This window comes from Anopheles stephensi, chromosome 2 (genome assembly GCF_013141755.1).
Source record: "Anopheles stephensi strain Indian chromosome 2, UCI_ANSTEP_V1.0, whole genome shotgun sequence".
Classification (NCBI taxonomy): domain Eukaryota; kingdom Metazoa; phylum Arthropoda; class Insecta; order Diptera; family Culicidae; genus Anopheles; species Anopheles stephensi.
The window spans coordinates 6,756,531-6,775,080 of NC_050202.1; the positions used below are offsets into that span (position 1 = coordinate 6,756,531).

Consider the following 18,550-nt stretch of genomic DNA (forward strand, 5'->3'; position numbering starts at 1 on the left):
TTTTAGTAAAAGTTTGTTTGCCAAGAGAGGGTGAATCCTTCGTCCTCTTTAGACTCGCCGATAAAACACACCATCGTCGACCGATTAGATACGTGTTGTACAAATAGACACCATATGATCAAGTTGCTCGCCAGTTTTAACTCCGTTTAGGGACGCTGGGAGTTCGCGGTTCGTTGCGTGGTGAAGCAGCAGCGAGGAAGCTCACCGAACACACCGTAACGCAGAGGGTGTTAGTTTGTCAATGAATAATAATAATAATCACCCTCGTCAGCATCCACCCTAGCCGGGTTTTTTGACCGCCGAAATCTCCGAAATGTTCTGGGGTGATGGACTGACGGACGGTCGCCGGGAATAGTTAGCAGGTTGTTGGGTAACGTTTACCGTGACAAACAACGACTTAACAGCTTTGGCTGTGAAGGATGGGCACGCAGGGATTCGAAGGAATTCTCCAAGGTATAGTGGATGGTGGAATTAATTCACTGTAAAGGCCACGGCAGTGGCCAGATGGAATCCGGGCTTTAAAAGGTTACACAACCGTAACGCTTCCGAAACGTTACGAGGGAACATTAAATTTGAAATACTCTCTCTCTCTCTGAAGTTCTTAGTTTCACAGTTTAATTCATTTTCCAAATCTAAGGCTATCGTTGTGTGCAGAAAGAACTCCTGAAGCTCACAAACTCTGACATAGAATTGCCTTCTATCGTGACACAAGGATAATAGCTCCCACAAACACAAACACACACACAAAAGGAGAGGATTAGTTAATTGAATTTCATCCTCCACTGTGCGGCGAATCTTCTCGATGCGATCGATGGCCTGTGTGTGACCACACACATTTATCTAAATCCTACGCCCAATTGATTCAATTCAGGCTTGCCGCAGCCCGGTAAAAGCAGCAACAACATGTCGATATTAATAACATAATGATAATCTATCGACAACGGGCCCAATTCTAGGGAGACGGGCCGAACCATTGGTTGCAAAAGCAAACGGAACAAAATCTGTTGACCGTCCCCCTTTCTAATCTCGAAGAAATTGCTTTGGAAGCCAAAGTTGGGTCATTTTCTAAGGACTATCCATGTTCTCGTGTGTTTTGGACAGTTAGAGACATCTCATTTCTATTAATTAAATATTGTGCTCTTGTTCGGCTTTCGGTCGTACGATTGAGCATTAAATTTTGGTAGAGATTTAATCGGTTTTCGCCTAAGAACTAACAGCAAAACTAGGCGTGTTTCGGGCATTAATCGTAAGGGAGAGTTTTAAGCATTGAATCAAGTGGTATATACTGGTGTATGCTTAATCTAATTGTTTGTTTAATGTTATTATTACGGAAGAATGATATTAACGAGCCTGATGACGGGGCAATATAGGAACTGTTTCTTTGTCAGTGATCCTTAGCGATTGTCTGTTTGCTCAAGGAAAGGTCTTTCAATGCCTCTAAGAGACATTCCATCCGAATAGCCAAAGTCGCTTAAGACGCCGATGTGCATCGAGAGTCTCTCTTCTCATGGTAAGACCCTCGAAGCCTCCAACGATTCAGTAAGGACGACTCTCATCTGGCATCTTCCCGGCTTCTTGGATAGTCAATTTCTACAAGATAATTGATTCGCCTAGTATCGTTCACATATTGGAATATTCACATATATGGAAGGAGACCCAAACGGCCTGTTAAATCCCTTTTCTGTATAACATCCTATAAAACATACAATTTTATGATAATTTCCGTTAAACCGTCAACTAAAACATCTATTTTCATGTTTTTCTTTCTCTTTCTCTCTTCTCTCCCTCTTTCTCTCTCTCTCCATCACTTTTTGTCTTCTCCCCTCTTCTCCGCTGTAGGTGTGGTTTCAGAACCGGCGAGCCAAATGGCGCAAGACTGAAAAGTGCTGGGGCCGCAGCACGATCATGGCCGAGTACGGGCTGTACGGGGCGATGGTCCGGCACTCGCTCCCGCTACCGGAAACGATCCTCAAGTCGGCGAAAGAGAACGAAACCGTCGCGCCCTGGCTGCTAGGTATGCATCGGCCGTCTGCTGCCGCTGCTGCTGCTGCTGCTGCTGCTGCAGTGCCGACCGCGGACGACACGCACGAGCCGCCGGGCGGTGCCAACGGCAGCATGCTCGACTACTATCGCAACTACACCAGCCCTACTGACATTAACTTGTCCGTATCCGTTTCGTCTTCAGGCATGCACAAGAAGTCGCTCGAGGCGGCCGAAACGCTCAAAAACTCCGAAGATAACAGTGACCGTGAAGAGACACGGACGGAGTCGAGCGAAACGAGCGGCGGCTCGGGGGCCGCCCTCCACTGCACCCTCGGCTCCTCGCCCCTCAAGTCGCCCACGATCGCATCGGAGTCCGGCGGATCTGGATGTAGCGGCGGCGGCGGCGGCGGCGGTGGCGGTGGTGGTGGTGGTGGTGCCAGCAGAGGTGACTGTGGAGGTGAGGGTGGTGGTGGAGGGGGAAACGGATCGTCGTTGAATGGCAAGCACGCCAGTGCCGGGGCAAGATCGGCGATGGCGAAAGTGTCACGGTATGGGCTCGGGTCACCGACCGGTGGACGTCCGCATTCACCCTCCGTCACACCACCGGCCTCGGTCCACCATCCGCACCACCATCAACCACCACCCGCGCACCCGTCCTCGCTGTCCGCACACCCGCTAGCCCATCCGGTACAGCCGACGACGGCGGCCAGCACCGGCAGCGCGATCAAGCTGCAGCCCCGATCACCGCCCCTCGGGACGTCCCTTGCCGGTGGTGGGAGTGGAGGGGGAGGTGGAGGAGGAGGAGGAGGAGGCTCGACCGGCGGAAGCGATCATCTTTCTCCCGTAGGGCATGGCCATGGACCGCACCACGCGGGAGGGATGCCACCGGGAATGCCGGACGGTGGCGGAACGGCCGACTTCCTGCACACCAACAACAACTATCACCCCGAAAACGACCACGAAGCGTTTAGGTGGGTTGACTACAAGGATCCGGTCGCGTTCATACGGTGATTTAACATTTCTTTGCCTATTACCTATTCATCATACATGCTTCTCTATTGAATATGTTTTCTTATCAACTCTTTTTCTCTCTTCTTTTGTTTGGTTTTGATAGTTTGTGGATGTTTTTCTCTATTTTTTGGGTTATTGATTTAACATTGTTTAATATATTCTTTCAAAAGAATGTTTGTTTATTACTTTTACTAATTCTTAGCATAATAGGGGTGTGTTCAAAAGGTAAAGGGAATTCTTATGTATCTCAGGAAAATTCTACGACTAGTCCACGATGAGTCTTAGGCGGTGATGAGTCTGAATCAATAATTTATGACAAAGTTGGAACTATCGGTCGTAACAGACGCCTTTGAGCACTGTGTAAGGCCTAAGAAAACCTCTTATCCGGTTTTTAGAGAAATACTTTTGATTCGAGGATTGTTATCCCGTATATGTGATCCTTGGTCTATTTAGAAGCCGCCACAATTACAATTAAATGACGTCACTTTTATGCAGCGTATGAGGCCCCAAGCTTGTCCTTGCCCCTAAAGTCTTGTGGTAGGTTTTCTGAAGGAGCCTAAGAAGTCGTTGAAGAAACGAACTCAGAGAACCTCAATACGGAACTGAGTAATAAAAATACGTCGCATTCTCCTCCTCCTCACTCCTTGAATTTGTAAAACTCTTCTTACTTTTTGAACACACCAAACCCCATATTCTGTAGTAATTTATCTCATTCTGTCGAGTTATGCACACAACCATCTAATCAGCTTCCCTTACTCCCTCAGGAACAACTCCATCGCCTGCCTAAGAGCGAAGGCTCAGGAGCATCAGGCCCGGCTACTCAACAGTGGCCTCCTGCTGCAAGTACGCTCGCTCGCCGGACTCCAAACGCATCCAGCCTTCGACGGTGGTTCCGTACCGTCGCTAACCTCACCGTACGATGGGTCCTGCTCCGTCGCAGCCCATGCCGCCCTGCACGCCCAGCAACAGCGTACGCCACCTCCCCTACCACCCCAACCATCGTCCCTTGACGGTTCGTCCCTGTCGTCCGCCACCCTGCTCGAAATCGATCGGCAGCGAGCCGAAGCGAACAGCAGCAACGGGTCGGCGATCTCGGTAAAAGGCGCCAGCAGCAGTCCCAACGTCAGCACTTTTTGACAGCATTTATAAGCTGATCGTACCATCCCGTAATCGTCGTCAAAACTCACCACACTCATCCCCACGGCTCATCGGATTTTGTGCAGAAAATCAATAAAACAACAACAAGTACAACGAATCGAAATCGAATCGATCATTATTTAGGATGTATTAAAAATTTGAAGAACAAAAAAAACCAAAGAGGGCGCTCGAACAGGCGGCCGGGATACGGTGGGGAAGCGGATGCCTAGTAGTTGTAGTAGTGCCAGTAATGCTAGTAGTAGTAAAAGTAGTAGCCAAACGCTACAGAGACAGAGAACGGCACCGATGTGAAGGATCGATCATTCGTTTTGCTTAATTATTGCATTCTGTTTCGTTTCGTTTGTCGAATGAGCAGCATTTGTATCGGAGCAGAGAGAGAGAGAGAGAGAGAGAGAGAGAGAGAGATAAAGAAACATTCTGTACATACTTACACAGCTATCTAAACACGTATACTTTTTCTTCCTCTTTTACGTGCAATTCATCTGAAATGAGCCTAAAATCTTAAATGAATATAAAACACTCCGCGGCAAAAGCATCACGCGCGCGCGCTTGTCGTCGCTGGAGATAAACAATAAAGAAAGCATATATCGTAGGTGATACAGTAAATACGTAATTGCGTGTCGTCCCGGCAAAGGACGTGAACGTTGGCTAGAATATCTACATTTAAGCAGGAACACACAGAGAAAGGGTGGAACGAGCGCGTTGTGTGGAAGTGGACGCTCTCATTGCTTGTACATAGAGAAATGAAGCACTAACTAATTTATTTCATCCCACAAGAAAGTTGTCCCCCGGTTTGGTGGACACCGAGATTCAAACGGCATACATTAGATAAGAACAATCAAAAACCCATTCAGTAACAGAACAGAACAGAAATAAAAACAATCAAATCGCATCAAAACAGGTGGCAAACAGAGAGCAGCAAACGGAGCAGAAAACTCAGCCCCATTAAAAAAAAATACTTGCAATAGATAGGAACCACCGTGAGCGTGAATGTGTTCTAAGAGTTCCACTACAAAGGATGATTGTTTTAGTTTTCAAAAAAACTCAGCAAATACTCATTCAGTTTCTGTGCTGTTTAAACACAATCATTCATACATAACACATTACACCTTTGAAGGCGCATTCTGCTGCCTGCGAATGCTAATGGATTGTGTGTAAAAAGCAAACGTTACTTCAAAGCAAAATAAATCGTGAACAAACGTGAATAAAAAGACAAGCAAATAAATAACAAATCGTGTATCATGTGAACATTTAAACGCACGTGACTCTCGTTGCAATTGAATCGAATGGTAAATGTGGTAGTTGAGGTGTTGTATGCTTGAAAGAAAATAAGAATTATTTCTAATTTATATATTCATATCTGTGGTAGTTTTGTTTTTGTTTATGAGAAGAGTGAAACAAGCCGCCATACACGCTTTTACTTTGAATGCATTCGCCAGCGCCATCTATCGGTGAGTAGCGCAAGCGAAAATGTCTAGCTCACCTTCTCACCAACCCCATCTCACACCGTGAGCTGTCAAACCGCTGTCACTCGGGTGTGTGTATTTGTTTATTTTCTTGGTTCCCCTTCAAGTTCAGCTCATTTTTTCTTCCAAAGTGATTTTTGCCTGTTTTGCTATCGCGCTGGTGTTTTGGTGAATTAAAACACGCAATTTTAATCGCATTCGACGCATTTTTATAGCCATCGTTATGTACAGCTAGCTAGTCTCGGTTCCGAGTGGAAAAATCACTACCGCACACAGCTACGGTTGTTGGAAAGCTCCATTTTCTTGCTTGCAAAATCTCTCACCAGCTGTTACACATTACGCTCGTAATAAAAGTAATAAAAAGTGCAGCCCCATCAACCATCCTCCCCCACAGTACAGTTCGGCGTAAATTATCAATGTGAAAGCATGTCCTCGTCACCATCCAGCCTGGAGGACGGTGTGAGACTACTGGGCACGGTGCAGCGATGTGATAGCGGCCGAAAATCGCTCTCAGGCACCTTCGGCAACGGTAGCAACGGTGGTGCCGGACCGAGCAAAATGATCGAGATGCTGCCAGCGGAACTGTCCGAAACGGAGGACAACTCGTACATGTACTTCCGGCAGGAGGGTTTGTTTGCAAACAGCTTCCCCAAGATGAAAGAAATCCGTCGAATGGGGAAGCTGTGCGATGTAACGCTGAAGGTAAGTCGTGTTGGATTGGTGCCGAAAGAGTTTTCCTAACGAAAGATGCTTCTCGTTTTTCTTTTCTAGGTGGATTCACTCTCATTTTCGGCACACCGTATCGTACTGGCCGCAACGATTCCTTACTTTTACGCAATGTTCACACACAACATGGCCGAGAGCCGGATCAAAGAAATCACCATGAAGGAAATCGAACCAATGTAAGACTGCCGCGGGGTTTCAGTTCCCAAAGGCGAAGCCTAACCTTCCCGGGACACTTTCGTTACAGGGCACTGGAAAGTTTAATCAACTTCGCGTACAGTGGTCTAGTCAAAATCGATACCCAAAACGTGCAGAGCCTCATGGTCGGAGCATCCTTCCTGCAGCTGAATGAAGTGCGGGATGCGTGTGCTAAATTTCTCAAGCGCAAGTATGTCCTGCTGCTCCCACATCCTGTTCCGATTAATAACTCTCTCCCTCCCCAGGTTCCATCCACAGAACGTGCTGGGCATTCGACAGTTTGCCGATACACTCGGTTGCTCGAAGCTGATCGTTTCCGCCGATCGTTACATCCACCAGCACTTCTCGAAGGTGGCCAACGGGGACGAGTTCGTCGCGCTAAGCTACAGCGAGCTGATCGACGTGATAAGCCGCGACGAGCTGAACGTGAAGAGCGAAGAGTGCATCTTCGAGGCATGCATGCGCTGGGTAAAACACGACCAAGAAACTCGGTCCGAGTATCTGCCGCTCATCCTGGCCAACATTCGGCTGCCGTTGCTCTCGCCCCAATTCCTCGCGGACAATGTAGCGACGGAAGAGCTGATCAAAACATCACACAAATGCCGCGATCTGCTCGACGAGGCAAGAGATTTTCATCTGATGCCGGAGAGAAGGGCACTCGTGTCGACTACCCGCACACGGCCCCGCTGCTTTGACTTTGTCGTTGGACTAATCTTTGCCGTCGGCGGGCTGACGAAGAACGGCGAGTCGGTCAGCACGGTCGAGATCTACAATCCGGCCACGAAGGAGTGGAACATGGGCGAAGCGATGACGATGCTACGATCGCGCGTCGGAGTTGCCGTTACCAACGGGAAACTGTACGCGTTCGGCGGTTTCAACGGAACGGCACGGCTTTCGACGGTAGAAATCTACGATCCACGGCAGCACCGTTGGTCCCAGGGCACGGCTATGCGCTGCAAACGGAGTGCTGTCGGTGTGGCGGCGCTGGAAGACTACGTGTACGTGTGCGGTGGGTACGACGGTGTGACGAGCCTCAGCACGGTCGAGCGATACCACCCGCGGACCGATACCTGGAGCTCGGTGGCACCAATGATGAAGTACCGTTCGGCCGGTGGCGTTGCCGCACTCGGCGGTTACGTGTACGCGCTGGGCGGACACGATGGACTCTCCATCTTCGACACCGTCGAACGGTACGATCCGTTCATCGACACATGGACCAAGGTGGTGTCGATGCTTAACCGGCGCTGCCGGCTTGGGGTGGCCACCCTCGGCAACAAGCTGTACGCTTGCGGTGGCTACGACGGTAACTCCTTCCTACGCTCGGTGGAAGTTTACGATCCGGTGAAGAACAGCTGGTCGCTTATCGCGCCGATGAACGTGAAGCGTAGCCGGGTAGCGTTGGCCGCGAATATGGGCAAACTGTGGGCCATCGGAGGGTACGACGGTGAGTCGAATCTGTCCACCGTTGAGGTGTACGATCCGAAAACCAACACCTGGACGTTTGTGGCACCGATGAAACACCACGGCGGTGGTGTTGGATGCGGTGTCATACCGACTCCCTTCCAGGATTAAAGTCCGCTGCAAAGCACCGGCAAAGCCACCGGTGGCACACCTTTCCCACTGCAAGGCTAAAGCTACCTCTTCCTCGTCATCTGTACACCGTCACCCTTCTGGCGGTAATCGATACCTGCTGCAGGCCAAGATTTCATCCAAAAAACGTGTCTAGTGTCGCAATCTTATACACACATCCAATGTATTTGCGCAAATTAGGATCTCGCGATATTCGTAAAAACAGAGTTCGTTCGTGTGTAGTATTAGGGGTAAAATGTAGCTAATAACTCGAGGGAAGCTCATACCGTGCACCTTTTAGCTGAAGAAGGAAGTGTTCCGCGTAAATGAATAATGCCATTGACACTGCGTTGGGAGCGGGGGTTGAGCATGATCTTACCGGTTTATCTTTCAAACGTATTAGCTCAACAAACCACACACGTTTCGAATATTATTGCACTGTTTTGCTGTGTTTTTACCGCGGGGTTTCGGCCCGCCTGGTTAAATAAATGTTATGGGAGGCGTACTCTATTACTCATCACGCGTTGTTGCTAACTATTCCTGTTGTACCGTGTACGCGACTGTCTATTGTAACTGGAACTTGCCCGCGAAAAAACAAAAACACATCCTCATACGATTAAGTTTGCTGCATTAGAGCAAATAAATGTTTTTACACACGCAATCCGAGCGTTTGGTTTAAGTTAATGTGCAAAAATGCTGCTTTATTGTTATTAGTATAGTTTTGTTAGCTGCTCTCTCTCTCTCTCTCTCTCTCTCTCTCTCTCTCTCTCTCTCTCTCTCTCTACTCTAATCGAGGGTTGTTTTCAACATCCACGCTTCACGAGTAGCACGAATTAAAATTAACCAAAAATATATAGCTGAATGAACCGAGGCTAGGGGCCCTAGAATAAAGGAACGTACGTGTAATTTTAACCAAAAACAACAGCAATTATAATACAGAAGAAACGAAAACGAAATGAAACGCGGGTAGCGACGGGCTACAACAAATATTGTGACACGATGGCGACGCTTTATATCACATACGTTAGGGCATCGGCAAGTCACCTCGCGACCGGGGGAGCTGAACGGGAAATCAAGTGGGGGCAAGCGTCGGAAGGTGTGCTGGTGGCTGCCACAGCCTATCAACTTTTCACCTTCCGCTCAATGATGATCTCATCGCCGGAGCGTATGTTGTAGCTGTACAGCACCTTGTGCGGGTACTTCATCTCCTCCAGCCCCTGCAGATCGCGGAAGTCCTGATCGACGTAGTACAGCCGCATCCGGGCGGCCGGCACCTCGAATATCCTTTCCAGCCGTGACTTTAAATCACTTACCGTCCTTTGTGGCAATGAAGGAAAAACAGTCATAAGTAAGGAATCCTTCGGAGTCACGCAATGTCCACTTACCTATTCACATCCACCGTACGCTCGATCGCCTGATCCTCGAACGTGAAGCGCACCTTCACTTTCCTCTCCGGCCGCAAATCGATGTTAACGAGCGGATCCAGCTGACCGTGCACACCGATCAAATCGTAGTAGCGGCGTGGCCGTTCCGCGTCCGGCTTGTCCAGATAGTGCCGGATGAAGGATCGTTCGGCGTCCTCCCGCTCAACGGCACCGATCGTGTCGCCACCGTTCAGAATACTGATGTTTGGAAGCCGCGCAATCAACAGCTGCCGACGTTCGTGCTCCGTCGTCGAGTCCGTTCGTGCCCACAGTGGCCAGTACTGTGAAAATTGAGGGCAGGGAAATTAGGCATCAAGGTTATTGAGTTAGGGAAAAATCGCGTTACTCACCTGAAGCCGGACATTGCATAGCGAGGGGAAGTCTGCCAACCGATCGATGTCTTCCCAGGAATCGATTTTTGCATTGCTCAGGTTTAGCAGTTTCAGATTTCTGTGGAGGGTGTCCAACGAAGTGAAAAAAAGGTTAAAAATATGTCGTTATCTAGCATTATGGGTTCATGAGTGACTTACTGAAAATATTTATGACTTTCTTCCTCGTTTTCGTTGCCTTGCGGGTCCGTAGGCTTCAGCGATCTGTAAGGAAATTGATGAAGCATAAAGAAGGCAACAATGAGCAATAAGGCGGACGGAAGCGGAACATATAAATACTGCGGGAAAGTAACTTCTCGAAGGACACACTCTGATGGGGTGCCTCCTAAAAGCTTCCAAAGGGTCTTCAATTCAACTGTTTTTCCATCGCAGTCTAGCATCGCATATCTAAGCTCTGGCACATGGGCTAGAGTCAGCCTCCAGTACTGATGGTGAAGCATGGGTAAGTTAAAGCATGACTAACTCCTCCAGACTTCAAGATTCTCCTGGAAAATCAAACTCGGGGAAGATAGCAGTGGGAGGATTCTGTTCCTATTGGAGAGATCTCCAAGGACTTTAAAGTGAGTGAGTGAGTTGAAGTAAAGTGAGTGCTTCTGTATGGAGATCTCAGGATGGAGACTTCATCTATCCAGAGTCAAAATTCAACTCCTTGAACAATACAGAAGTTGAGATACGTGCAATGGTTCGGCAACATGCAGCAGGCCAATGCCTCAAAGCAGTTCAAGTACCGGATATTCAAACAAACTTCATCAAGCCCTAGAACAGCACCAGACTCACGCTCACCAAAAGCTAATTAAGTTAGTTCGTGCATAATTAAAACACCCGATTATCATTAATCAACATCCGAAGGGAAAGTGATCGATCGAGCCCACCCGAAAAGTCGTACCACCGAGCCGTTTTCATGGCACTTCCACCGGGGGCCACTTCAATGTCAAACTTCTAAGCAACCGACAGGCGGACAAGCGTATCGGAAAAGCAGGGTACGGTGAATGAATGAATTGCAACCGTGTTCGGTGGTTCATCACGCAACATCAGCCCACAAAAAAAAAACGCTCCGATGACCCCCTTTCGAAAAATGCTACGTTTATTCCGCTTCAGATGATTCATTTTCGGCTAAGGGTCCGAACTGCCCGAGGAGAGGGCGGGGAGGGGGGGGGGGGGGGTGATGGTCAATTTTGATCATTTTTATGACCACCAAATGACAAGCTAGCTAGCTTGTGTGTGCAAACAGATAAGTGGAGCAAATATGAAACGACGGTTGAATTATTATTGTTTTGAGCATTGATCGCAACGCGATTGCATCACAAACGCACCCCAAAAAAAAAAGCTTTTGCCATTGTTAATGCCATTTTCGAGCAGCATAAAAAGCCGTTAAAATAATACACACAATAAATATTTGGTTCTGCACGTGCTAAACGCTACGTGATTGTCCGGTTTCTTTGTTGAGCTCCCCAGTCACAACGTTGGTCCGGTAGAGCGTCCTCTGTACTTAGATCTGAATCAAACCCCTTCACTGCCATAAGTATTCCAATTGCAATGTGCGCAAACGCTTTGTTAGACATCTGCGATACCCTTTTCCGCTGTTCTTATCAATCAACCTTATCAGCGATCTCTGTACCATCACATCCAATGGCGCATCTACAACAAACAGCTTCAACCACTCACCTTAACGGACAGTCGGCGAGCACCAACGCTTCCAGCTGTGGAAACACTCGGCCAATGCGGCAAATTTCGCCCCACTCGGAAATGTAGTTCCCGGTCAGATGTAGCTTCCGCACGCCACCGTGTGGATCGGTTTGTAATGGCGGAGGTTCCACGGTGGTCGTGTCCGCCGGCTTCTGCTGATCGGCCGGCTGCGACGTGGATGACGGCGACGAACAGGAGCAGCTGGACATCATGGTGGTGTCCTCTGGGGTGCTGTGACTAGTGGTGGCAGTGGTGGATTCATCATCCTTGGCATTATTATTACTGGCAGCAGGCAGTCCCTCCTCTGCTGCCGGACCATCACCCCCCGCATCACCGCTTTTAGCAGCCGAATTGACTGTATCGATCAGTACATGCGTATACTCGTTGAGGCTAAGATGTAGCTCCTCCAGAGCGGGCAACAGACGGAGCAATTTCTCCACACTGCACCATTCCAGTTTGGTGTTGTTAAGCACCAGATTCCGCAGATGATCCATCTTGGTGACGGGTGGCTTCTGGATCGGACCGGTCAGATGGTTAAGGCTGAGGTTCACAAACTCTACCCGGGGCATGTGGGAGAGGATGACAAACACCTGCAAGACGATCGCGTTAGTTTCGCTGTACTCCATCATACCCGGTGCTATCCGGCCCGGAGCATTCTTACCTCATTCCAGTTGTTTAGCTTGTTCTGTGCCAAATCGAGCTCTTTCACGATGCGACACTTTTTCTTCAAATCCTCCGGCTCCCCGGCCCGATCGATATTGCAATCGTTCAGTATAAGTAGCTGTGGAGTGCTGCAGAAACAAAACAAGAGTTGTTATACAGAAAAAATGAAGAGTTATTCTCATCATCATCATGACCACCATGAAAAGGCAACACACAAAGAACCACATTGTACGGTGGCGTTGAGTTTGAGGGTGAAGTTTGCTAACGACAAGGGGGGCGGCTTATGATGTGCTTTACACACCCACCCACCCAATGGCCAATCCACCAAAGTCGCCGTGGGTGTAAGGATTATGTCTCGTTTAAACACGTAGCGACGCTAAAAGGAGTTGGTTAATTGCTGTGTGTTTGTGCCAGATGATTATCATCAAGTCACGGAGAAGGTTAAGACGCAGTTTAAATTAGCTGCCACAAACCGACTTTTGCAAGAATTTGCAATAGAGGTGAGAAATTTGGGATTTGGAGTTAAGTTAAAGATGTATATAAAATTTGTGAACTAGCAATTAGCAGCAATTTCTCATCAAATTGTAACTATCGTCTGAATACACTTATTGTGAATGGATATAAAAAATAAACCTACTAAAAAAACGGAACTCAAAATGTTTCTTCGAAGATGGCCTTAACTGGTGATTAAGTGAACAGTTCATCTTCTCGTTTGCTCATAAAATTATTGTAAAAGATCCTCCGATTGACAATGACCTAATAAAATCTCTGGATCGCTTCTAAGGGCAGTTTATGACGCCTCTCACTGCCGGACCGATATTTTGTACGTTAACTTGTGAGCAATTCTCAGACATATTGACGATTTCTTGAACGATTTCGACAAATCAGTAAAATGATTAGGCCCTTGATTTTCCTCGCCAGATCCTGACACATTTTAGGAACTTTTTTATTTTTAACTCTATAAAGTCTCTTTTAGTTGACAATACGGCATCGGACCGTCATATTTAATAAATAAAATAAATAAATAAATAAGTCTCTTTTAGTAAAATATTTATCAAATTGTAGTAAAATAAATAAGATATCGGTCTTATATTTATTATGAACATTGGGTACAGTAGAGAAGATCCTCAGGATTCTATGACGTAGAAGGAAACAACCATGAATATAAACAACCATGAAAAATGCGGTTTTACTTCCGTTCAGAACAATTTTTATCGAATATGTAGCAACAAACTTAAAAAAAACGCATCAAAGGGATATTATCATGATTTGCCTGTTCAAACCAATTAATTTTAGTAAACCACAATAGACTTTGCTTCAGAAGATATTTGGCAAAATGGCGAACAAATGTTATCACATCGTCGTAAACAAAAAAATGATAAGAGTTCAAGTTTTAAAAATCGTAGTAGCACAGTTCTGTTCAGTAAATCAAAAGTCTGCTAATGTCTTGAGCCCAACTGTACATGGACCGGCCAGAGAAGAACAGGATTCCTGTCTTTCGTTTTCCTTGTACCCAAGTATGGGCATAGTTGGCAGAAGCAGAAATGCCATCAACCCCATGTGAATGCCAGTTATTCTACCACTCTGATAGAAACAGTATCGAGAACATGTTTAAAAGCAGATATAAACAATGATATTGTTTTTCGATGGGTTTTTGTGTTAGTACACACAATGAACAGTGGCCGACTCTTGTAACACGGCGCTACATAACATCCGGTGGAAACATACACTCCCAACCTTACCTTTGTCTCGGGGGCAGCTTCGGAACAAAGATGGACACGAGAACTTCCTCCTCCACGTGTTCCTCCTTATCGTCCGGCTCCATGCCGTACTTCTCCTCGAGCGCTTCCAGCAAGGTTGGCATTTTGTGGCAGGAAGTAGTGTTCGATGCGCACCAGAGTTGCACACTTTAACTAGACTGGACCTTTGTTTTCCCGGAAGTAGTAGCTACACACCACCATAAAACACACTTAGTTCCACAATTTTATCACGTTTATCACTCACTATTGATCTGCGCAATACGATAGAGAAGAAAAAATAAAGGATTAGACACGTGACAATGCACGGTAGAAAAGAGGTGAATAATTTAAATAAAATGCGGCTAAACGGCAAAAAACACACGTTCGCAACTGTTCGCCTAGGTCGCGTTAATCGATTACAACTCGGATCGGATGTGCTCCGAGCGGAATGGAGGAGTAGCATGGAAGGCTTTGTTTACGTTCTGCGACCACCGAATCCATCAAACCACAACCACTTTCCTTCTCGAAACCCCATTTTCCACAGGCAGGCTGTGATTGATCCGTTTCCATGGCCGTTTTTTTACGTTTTGGTTTTGCTGTTTCACTTTCTCGGTTCGATTTTGCTCTCGTTTCGCTTGCACTTGCAGCCAGTAATTTGTCCGTAACGTGTGCGCTTATTTACTATTTAAAACCATTATTATACAACACTCTCGCCCCAGCCAGCCAGTCAGTCAGCCGGTCGAGAAGCAGAGTAGGACAATCGACAGACAGACAAAAAACACGCGAAAAACACACACGACTAATGGGAAATAACAATAATAATAAGCAGCAAACGTTCAGAGAGCAATAGCAACGCCGAATGGGTGGGGGATGATGCTTTGGATGCTTCGAAGCTCACCAACACCACTAAACCAGCAGGCCGTACACGCATACAACGCGCGACTGCGAAGTGGTTTTCTACGCGATGCACGGCTCGCGAATCAGCTGTTCTTGGTGTTCGTATATTTTGGATAGTAAACCCACCCCCACCCACCTTACTAGCACAAGGGGGAGGAGGGTGAGGGAGGGGGGTGGGGTTGAAAGGGAGACGGTGGTGGTTGTACGCTAAACTCCTTCCAATGGCCTTTCCAACCGCCAGACACCGCGCGTTCAGATCTCTTGCTCCATCATCCGCCGCACACACACACAGACACAAACACACACACACCCCCCTTGGCTTCTTGTGACGAAATGGTACTTCTTGTTGCCTTTGCTGCTGCTGCTGTAGGTTCGCGAAGGTGAATCACGTAACAAAGAAACGGCGCAATCATTGTTGCAACCGACCACCGATCGCGCACGCCACCTTCTTCTCCTTGTTTGAAGGATTGTAACCTTCTTTTCGTGATTTTTTGGAAGCTTTTCGCCACTACTTTTTTTTCCTGCGTGCGCGTTAACCTTCTGGAAAGCCCTTGCGCCCCTGTGTTGGGTTGAAAATCGATCGCAGCATGCTTAGAACCGTGTGTCTCGGTTGCAAATATGGCGAGCGTGTACGGGATGAACGATGGTGGGCGAGTGAGTACCTTTCCTTGGTCCTTTTAGTTCCTTTTTTTTCGCTAAAGCGGATTTTTCTTGAGAATCCACGGAGTTTGCAGTTCCACACATACACGCACCCGCTTTTCGATTTAAACGACGGTTAATTTTGAATGGCGGGCGATCAACCCCCTGCTACACTGGCCTGTGATCGCACGCGTTTGTCGTTGATCGGGGAGCGCACTAAAACACGGTGTAAATTTTATGACCGTAAGCCGAAAATATAATCCCTTACTGCCCTAGAAAACGAAAACCAGACCGAAATGTTGCTCGCATTTCACACATTTGATCTAGCAAACCTTTGAGGTGTGTGAGTCTAAAATAAACAACGGATCTAAGCAACCTCTCCGTGTGTTGCTGCTGCTGCGCGATGTTCAATGTCAATATGTTAATTTACTTTTCCAACCTTTTTTCCGCCGTTGTATATTGCACCACTGCACGCGCGTGCCTGTGTCCGTGTTCACATACTTTTCACACTGGCCACCCCTTCCGTTCTGGACTTTCTCTTTTCGCACATTAGAAGTGCAGCTTTATGGGCACGATTCTTTTAATATATTCGCGTCGCACAAAGAGTACAGTCCGATTTGATTTGTGCTGGGCACGCTCACGCGACGTAATTTAATTGGCTTCTATTGTTCATTCACTTCGGTTCGCTTCGGACCGTGTTACATATTGTTGTTAACTGTTCGCACTTCGATTGGCAGCAGACGCGCGGCACGACAACGCGCGAGACTTGAACACGAATGTTGCTCCACCGAGCATCAGTTCACTATTGGTGTCCCTTGCGTACCCCCAGGGCGCGGACGCTTGTTCGCCAATCTTGCCTAGGTACGGTACGTTGGTGGGGATGGATACCGTCTATTACACGGTGTCGGGCACCCACATCAACCCCGCGAACAGCACAAAGATGTACCGATACAAGCGTACCCGTACGCTCCATTCTACATTCTCCACAGTGTTTTAGAATGCGGTGCAAATATTAGTGAGGTTTGAGAATGGCCCTTTTTTTTTTGCTTCTCCTGCGTATTTCTTCAGCATCTGGGATCCCGATGCGCAATTACCCTTTGCCGATGCTATATATTGCCCTCTAAACACTTCTAAAACTAAGATGCGAATGGGAATATTTGGTGGAAGGGTTATTAATAGGCACATTTCTAAAATACTAGTCTACGCACTTGATACTTGGCCCCCAGACCTTGGTGACCTATTTTAAATGCCGTCTTTTTTATGCATTTTCCGTACATAAATAGTTCCTCCAACCGTGGGGGTAAAACAGCGCAAAAAAAAAAAGAGAGAAAAACACACACACTCGTTTATCTTGTTTTGTTTACATTTTTCTTTGGAAGGTCAAGGTGTATAGAGAACGGTTGTGCGTTGCAGACACCTTGAGTCACATCAAATGTTGTATGACTCAGACGGTGCGTTTACGCTGTGCGCTTTAAAACTCGCTGTTGGCCGTGTTTTGGGTGTGTTGTTGTTATTATTATTCGCTGTTTTTGTAGCGGCCAGTGTGTAGCCAAGGCTTGGCGATTAATTTACCTTTAATTCTCGATCGAAGCTGTTGTGTGGCGGGTAAGACCGCATCTACAGACTTGTTACAGCAAACCGATTTGTAGAAAGGATCCTTCTTGCGGACATCTTCTGCATCATTTCGGAGTATTCGTGCTGATAAGAAACAGTGGCCCGCCACGATCTACGTAGGGCTTCCAATTATTCGCTATCAGATGTTCCTGATCTCAAGCATCATGCAGCGAACTGCACTGGCGCTTCTTGTAATGGTGTCCGCGATAATCATCCCAGCACACGGTGGCCCGGAAGAAAACGAAGGTGTTAAGTATGCGAATCGCTGTGAAGCTTGTAAAATCCTCGCCACAGAACTTCAGGACCGACTTAGCGAAACGGGTCGATCGCACGATGTTATCGAGATAGGGTAGGTATGGTTTGGTTTGCTGCTTCCCTTTATGGCTCCACCCTTACCGTTGAATCGAAATCATTTTATTCCACCCCATTTCGGTAGGTACTCGGTGGACGATGTGAAGCCCAAGAAACGCACCGAATACCGGCGTAGCGAACTTCGACTGCTGGAAACGCTCGAGAACGTGTGCGAACGCATCCTGCAGTACAACATTCACAAAGAACGGAAAGATAGTACGCGCTTTGCGAAGGGCATGTCCCAAACGTTTCAAACGCTGCACGGTCTCGTCGATAAGGGCGTAAAGGTGGATCTGGGCATACCATACGAGCTGTGGGATAAACCTTCCGCCGAGATAACACAGATGAAGACGCAGTGCGAAACACTGATCGAAGGATACGAGGATGTGATCGAAAAGTGGTACTTTGAGAAGCAGGACCAAAAACCGCTGATCGAGTATCTGTGTGTGGATCATGTGCTGAAAAACAAAAACCACCAGTGCCTGTACGAACAGCTAGAGGATGCGAAAAAGAAGCAGCAGGAAGTGAATGCCAAAGAGGAGCTGTGAGCAAATCACATGGAACTCAGCAGGGAGTATCATTAGCGTGCGGCTAATGATGATTATACTGCCACACTTTGATTGTGAACTATTTTACTGTATGTGCGTGAATAAAACGAATAATCAAATTAAAATGTCATTTACACGCTTGCAACACGGTTGCTGCCATATGGCTTTCAGTTTGGAAGAATTTTAATGGACAATAATTTCTGTTTGAAAGCACGCCCTCGTATGAATCATCTTTTCATTGTGAATTTAAATCTTTTATATTTTACATTTCAACTCATTTATGTTATAAAAATCTTTTTTATATAAATTCTCAACCTTTTGTTTATGTGTTTGACTGATTGTTCAATTTTTTTAGCCTTTTACTCATGATTACAGTACAGAACATTGTATTGTGCGGGTGAACAGCATTATTGTGTTTATTCTTGGATAGAGATAAACACATGGAATTTAATATGAATCAATTTAATCTTTATTAAAAAAGTTATGCACACA

The 18,550-nt window shown here is 47.0% G+C and overlaps 4 protein-coding genes across 14 annotated transcripts in view; 3 read left to right on the plus strand and 1 right to left on the minus strand.

Moving 5' to 3' along the window:
• The window catches only part of LOC118503638 (homeobox even-skipped homolog protein 2-like), a 53,003-nt gene extending 47,595 nt beyond the window's left edge, over positions 1-5,408 (plus strand). For 2 of the 5 annotated variants that reach the window (XM_036037136.1, XM_036037138.1), the window contains 2 exons: positions 1,840-2,990; positions 3,759-5,408. In XM_036037136.1, coding sequence (XP_035893029.1) covers positions 1,840-2,990; positions 3,759-4,131 — 1,524 coding nt within the window. In that variant the 3' untranslated portion in view covers positions 4,132-5,408. The remainder of the gene's footprint in view (positions 1-1,839; positions 2,991-3,758) is intronic. The other 3 variants (XM_036037139.1, XM_036037140.1, XM_036037137.1) reach the window with 3 other exon arrangements.
• Positions 5,409-5,686: 278 nt separating this feature from the next.
• LOC118503641 (kelch-like protein 18) lies at positions 5,687-9,020 on the plus strand. The gene is made up of 4 exons (XM_036037142.1): positions 5,687-6,320; positions 6,390-6,520; positions 6,589-6,729; positions 6,785-9,020. Exons 1-4 carry the CDS (start codon positions 6,045-6,047, stop codon positions 8,109-8,111), a joined length of 1,875 nt encoding a protein of 624 aa, XP_035893035.1. The 5' UTR covers positions 5,687-6,044; the 3' UTR covers positions 8,112-9,020.
• LOC118503642 (tubulin-specific chaperone cofactor E-like protein) lies at positions 8,261-16,910 on the minus strand. 7 transcript variants are annotated; one of them, XR_004905202.1, is made up of 9 exons: positions 16,754-16,890; positions 14,013-14,281; positions 12,269-12,398; positions 11,587-12,197; positions 10,063-10,125; positions 9,883-9,982; positions 9,494-9,813; positions 8,894-9,425; positions 8,778-8,859 (listed from the first exon to the last, which is right to left on the minus strand). XR_004905202.1 is itself a non-coding variant. In XM_036037145.1 (8 exons), exons 2-8 carry the CDS (start codon positions 14,132-14,134, stop codon positions 9,230-9,232), a joined length of 1,542 nt encoding a protein of 513 aa, XP_035893038.1. In that variant the 5' UTR covers positions 14,135-14,281; positions 16,754-16,910; the 3' UTR covers positions 8,261-9,229. The 7 variants fall into 7 exon arrangements, 3 of the variants coding, with proteins under 3 accessions (XP_035893038.1, XP_035893039.1, XP_035893036.1); XR_004905203.1 differs by lacking the exon at positions 16,754-16,890 and adding an exon at positions 16,271-16,443; XR_004905201.1 differs by lacking the exon at positions 16,754-16,890 and adding an exon at positions 15,985-16,443.
• Positions 16,911-17,002: 92 nt separating this feature from the next.
• Positions 17,003-18,192, plus strand: LOC118503643 (protein canopy 4). The gene is made up of 2 exons (XM_036037147.1): positions 17,003-17,508; positions 17,596-18,192. Exons 1-2 carry the CDS (start codon positions 17,303-17,305, stop codon positions 18,056-18,058), a joined length of 669 nt encoding a protein of 222 aa, XP_035893040.1. The 5' UTR covers positions 17,003-17,302; the 3' UTR covers positions 18,059-18,192.
• The last annotated feature ends 358 nt before the right edge of the window (positions 18,193-18,550 follow it).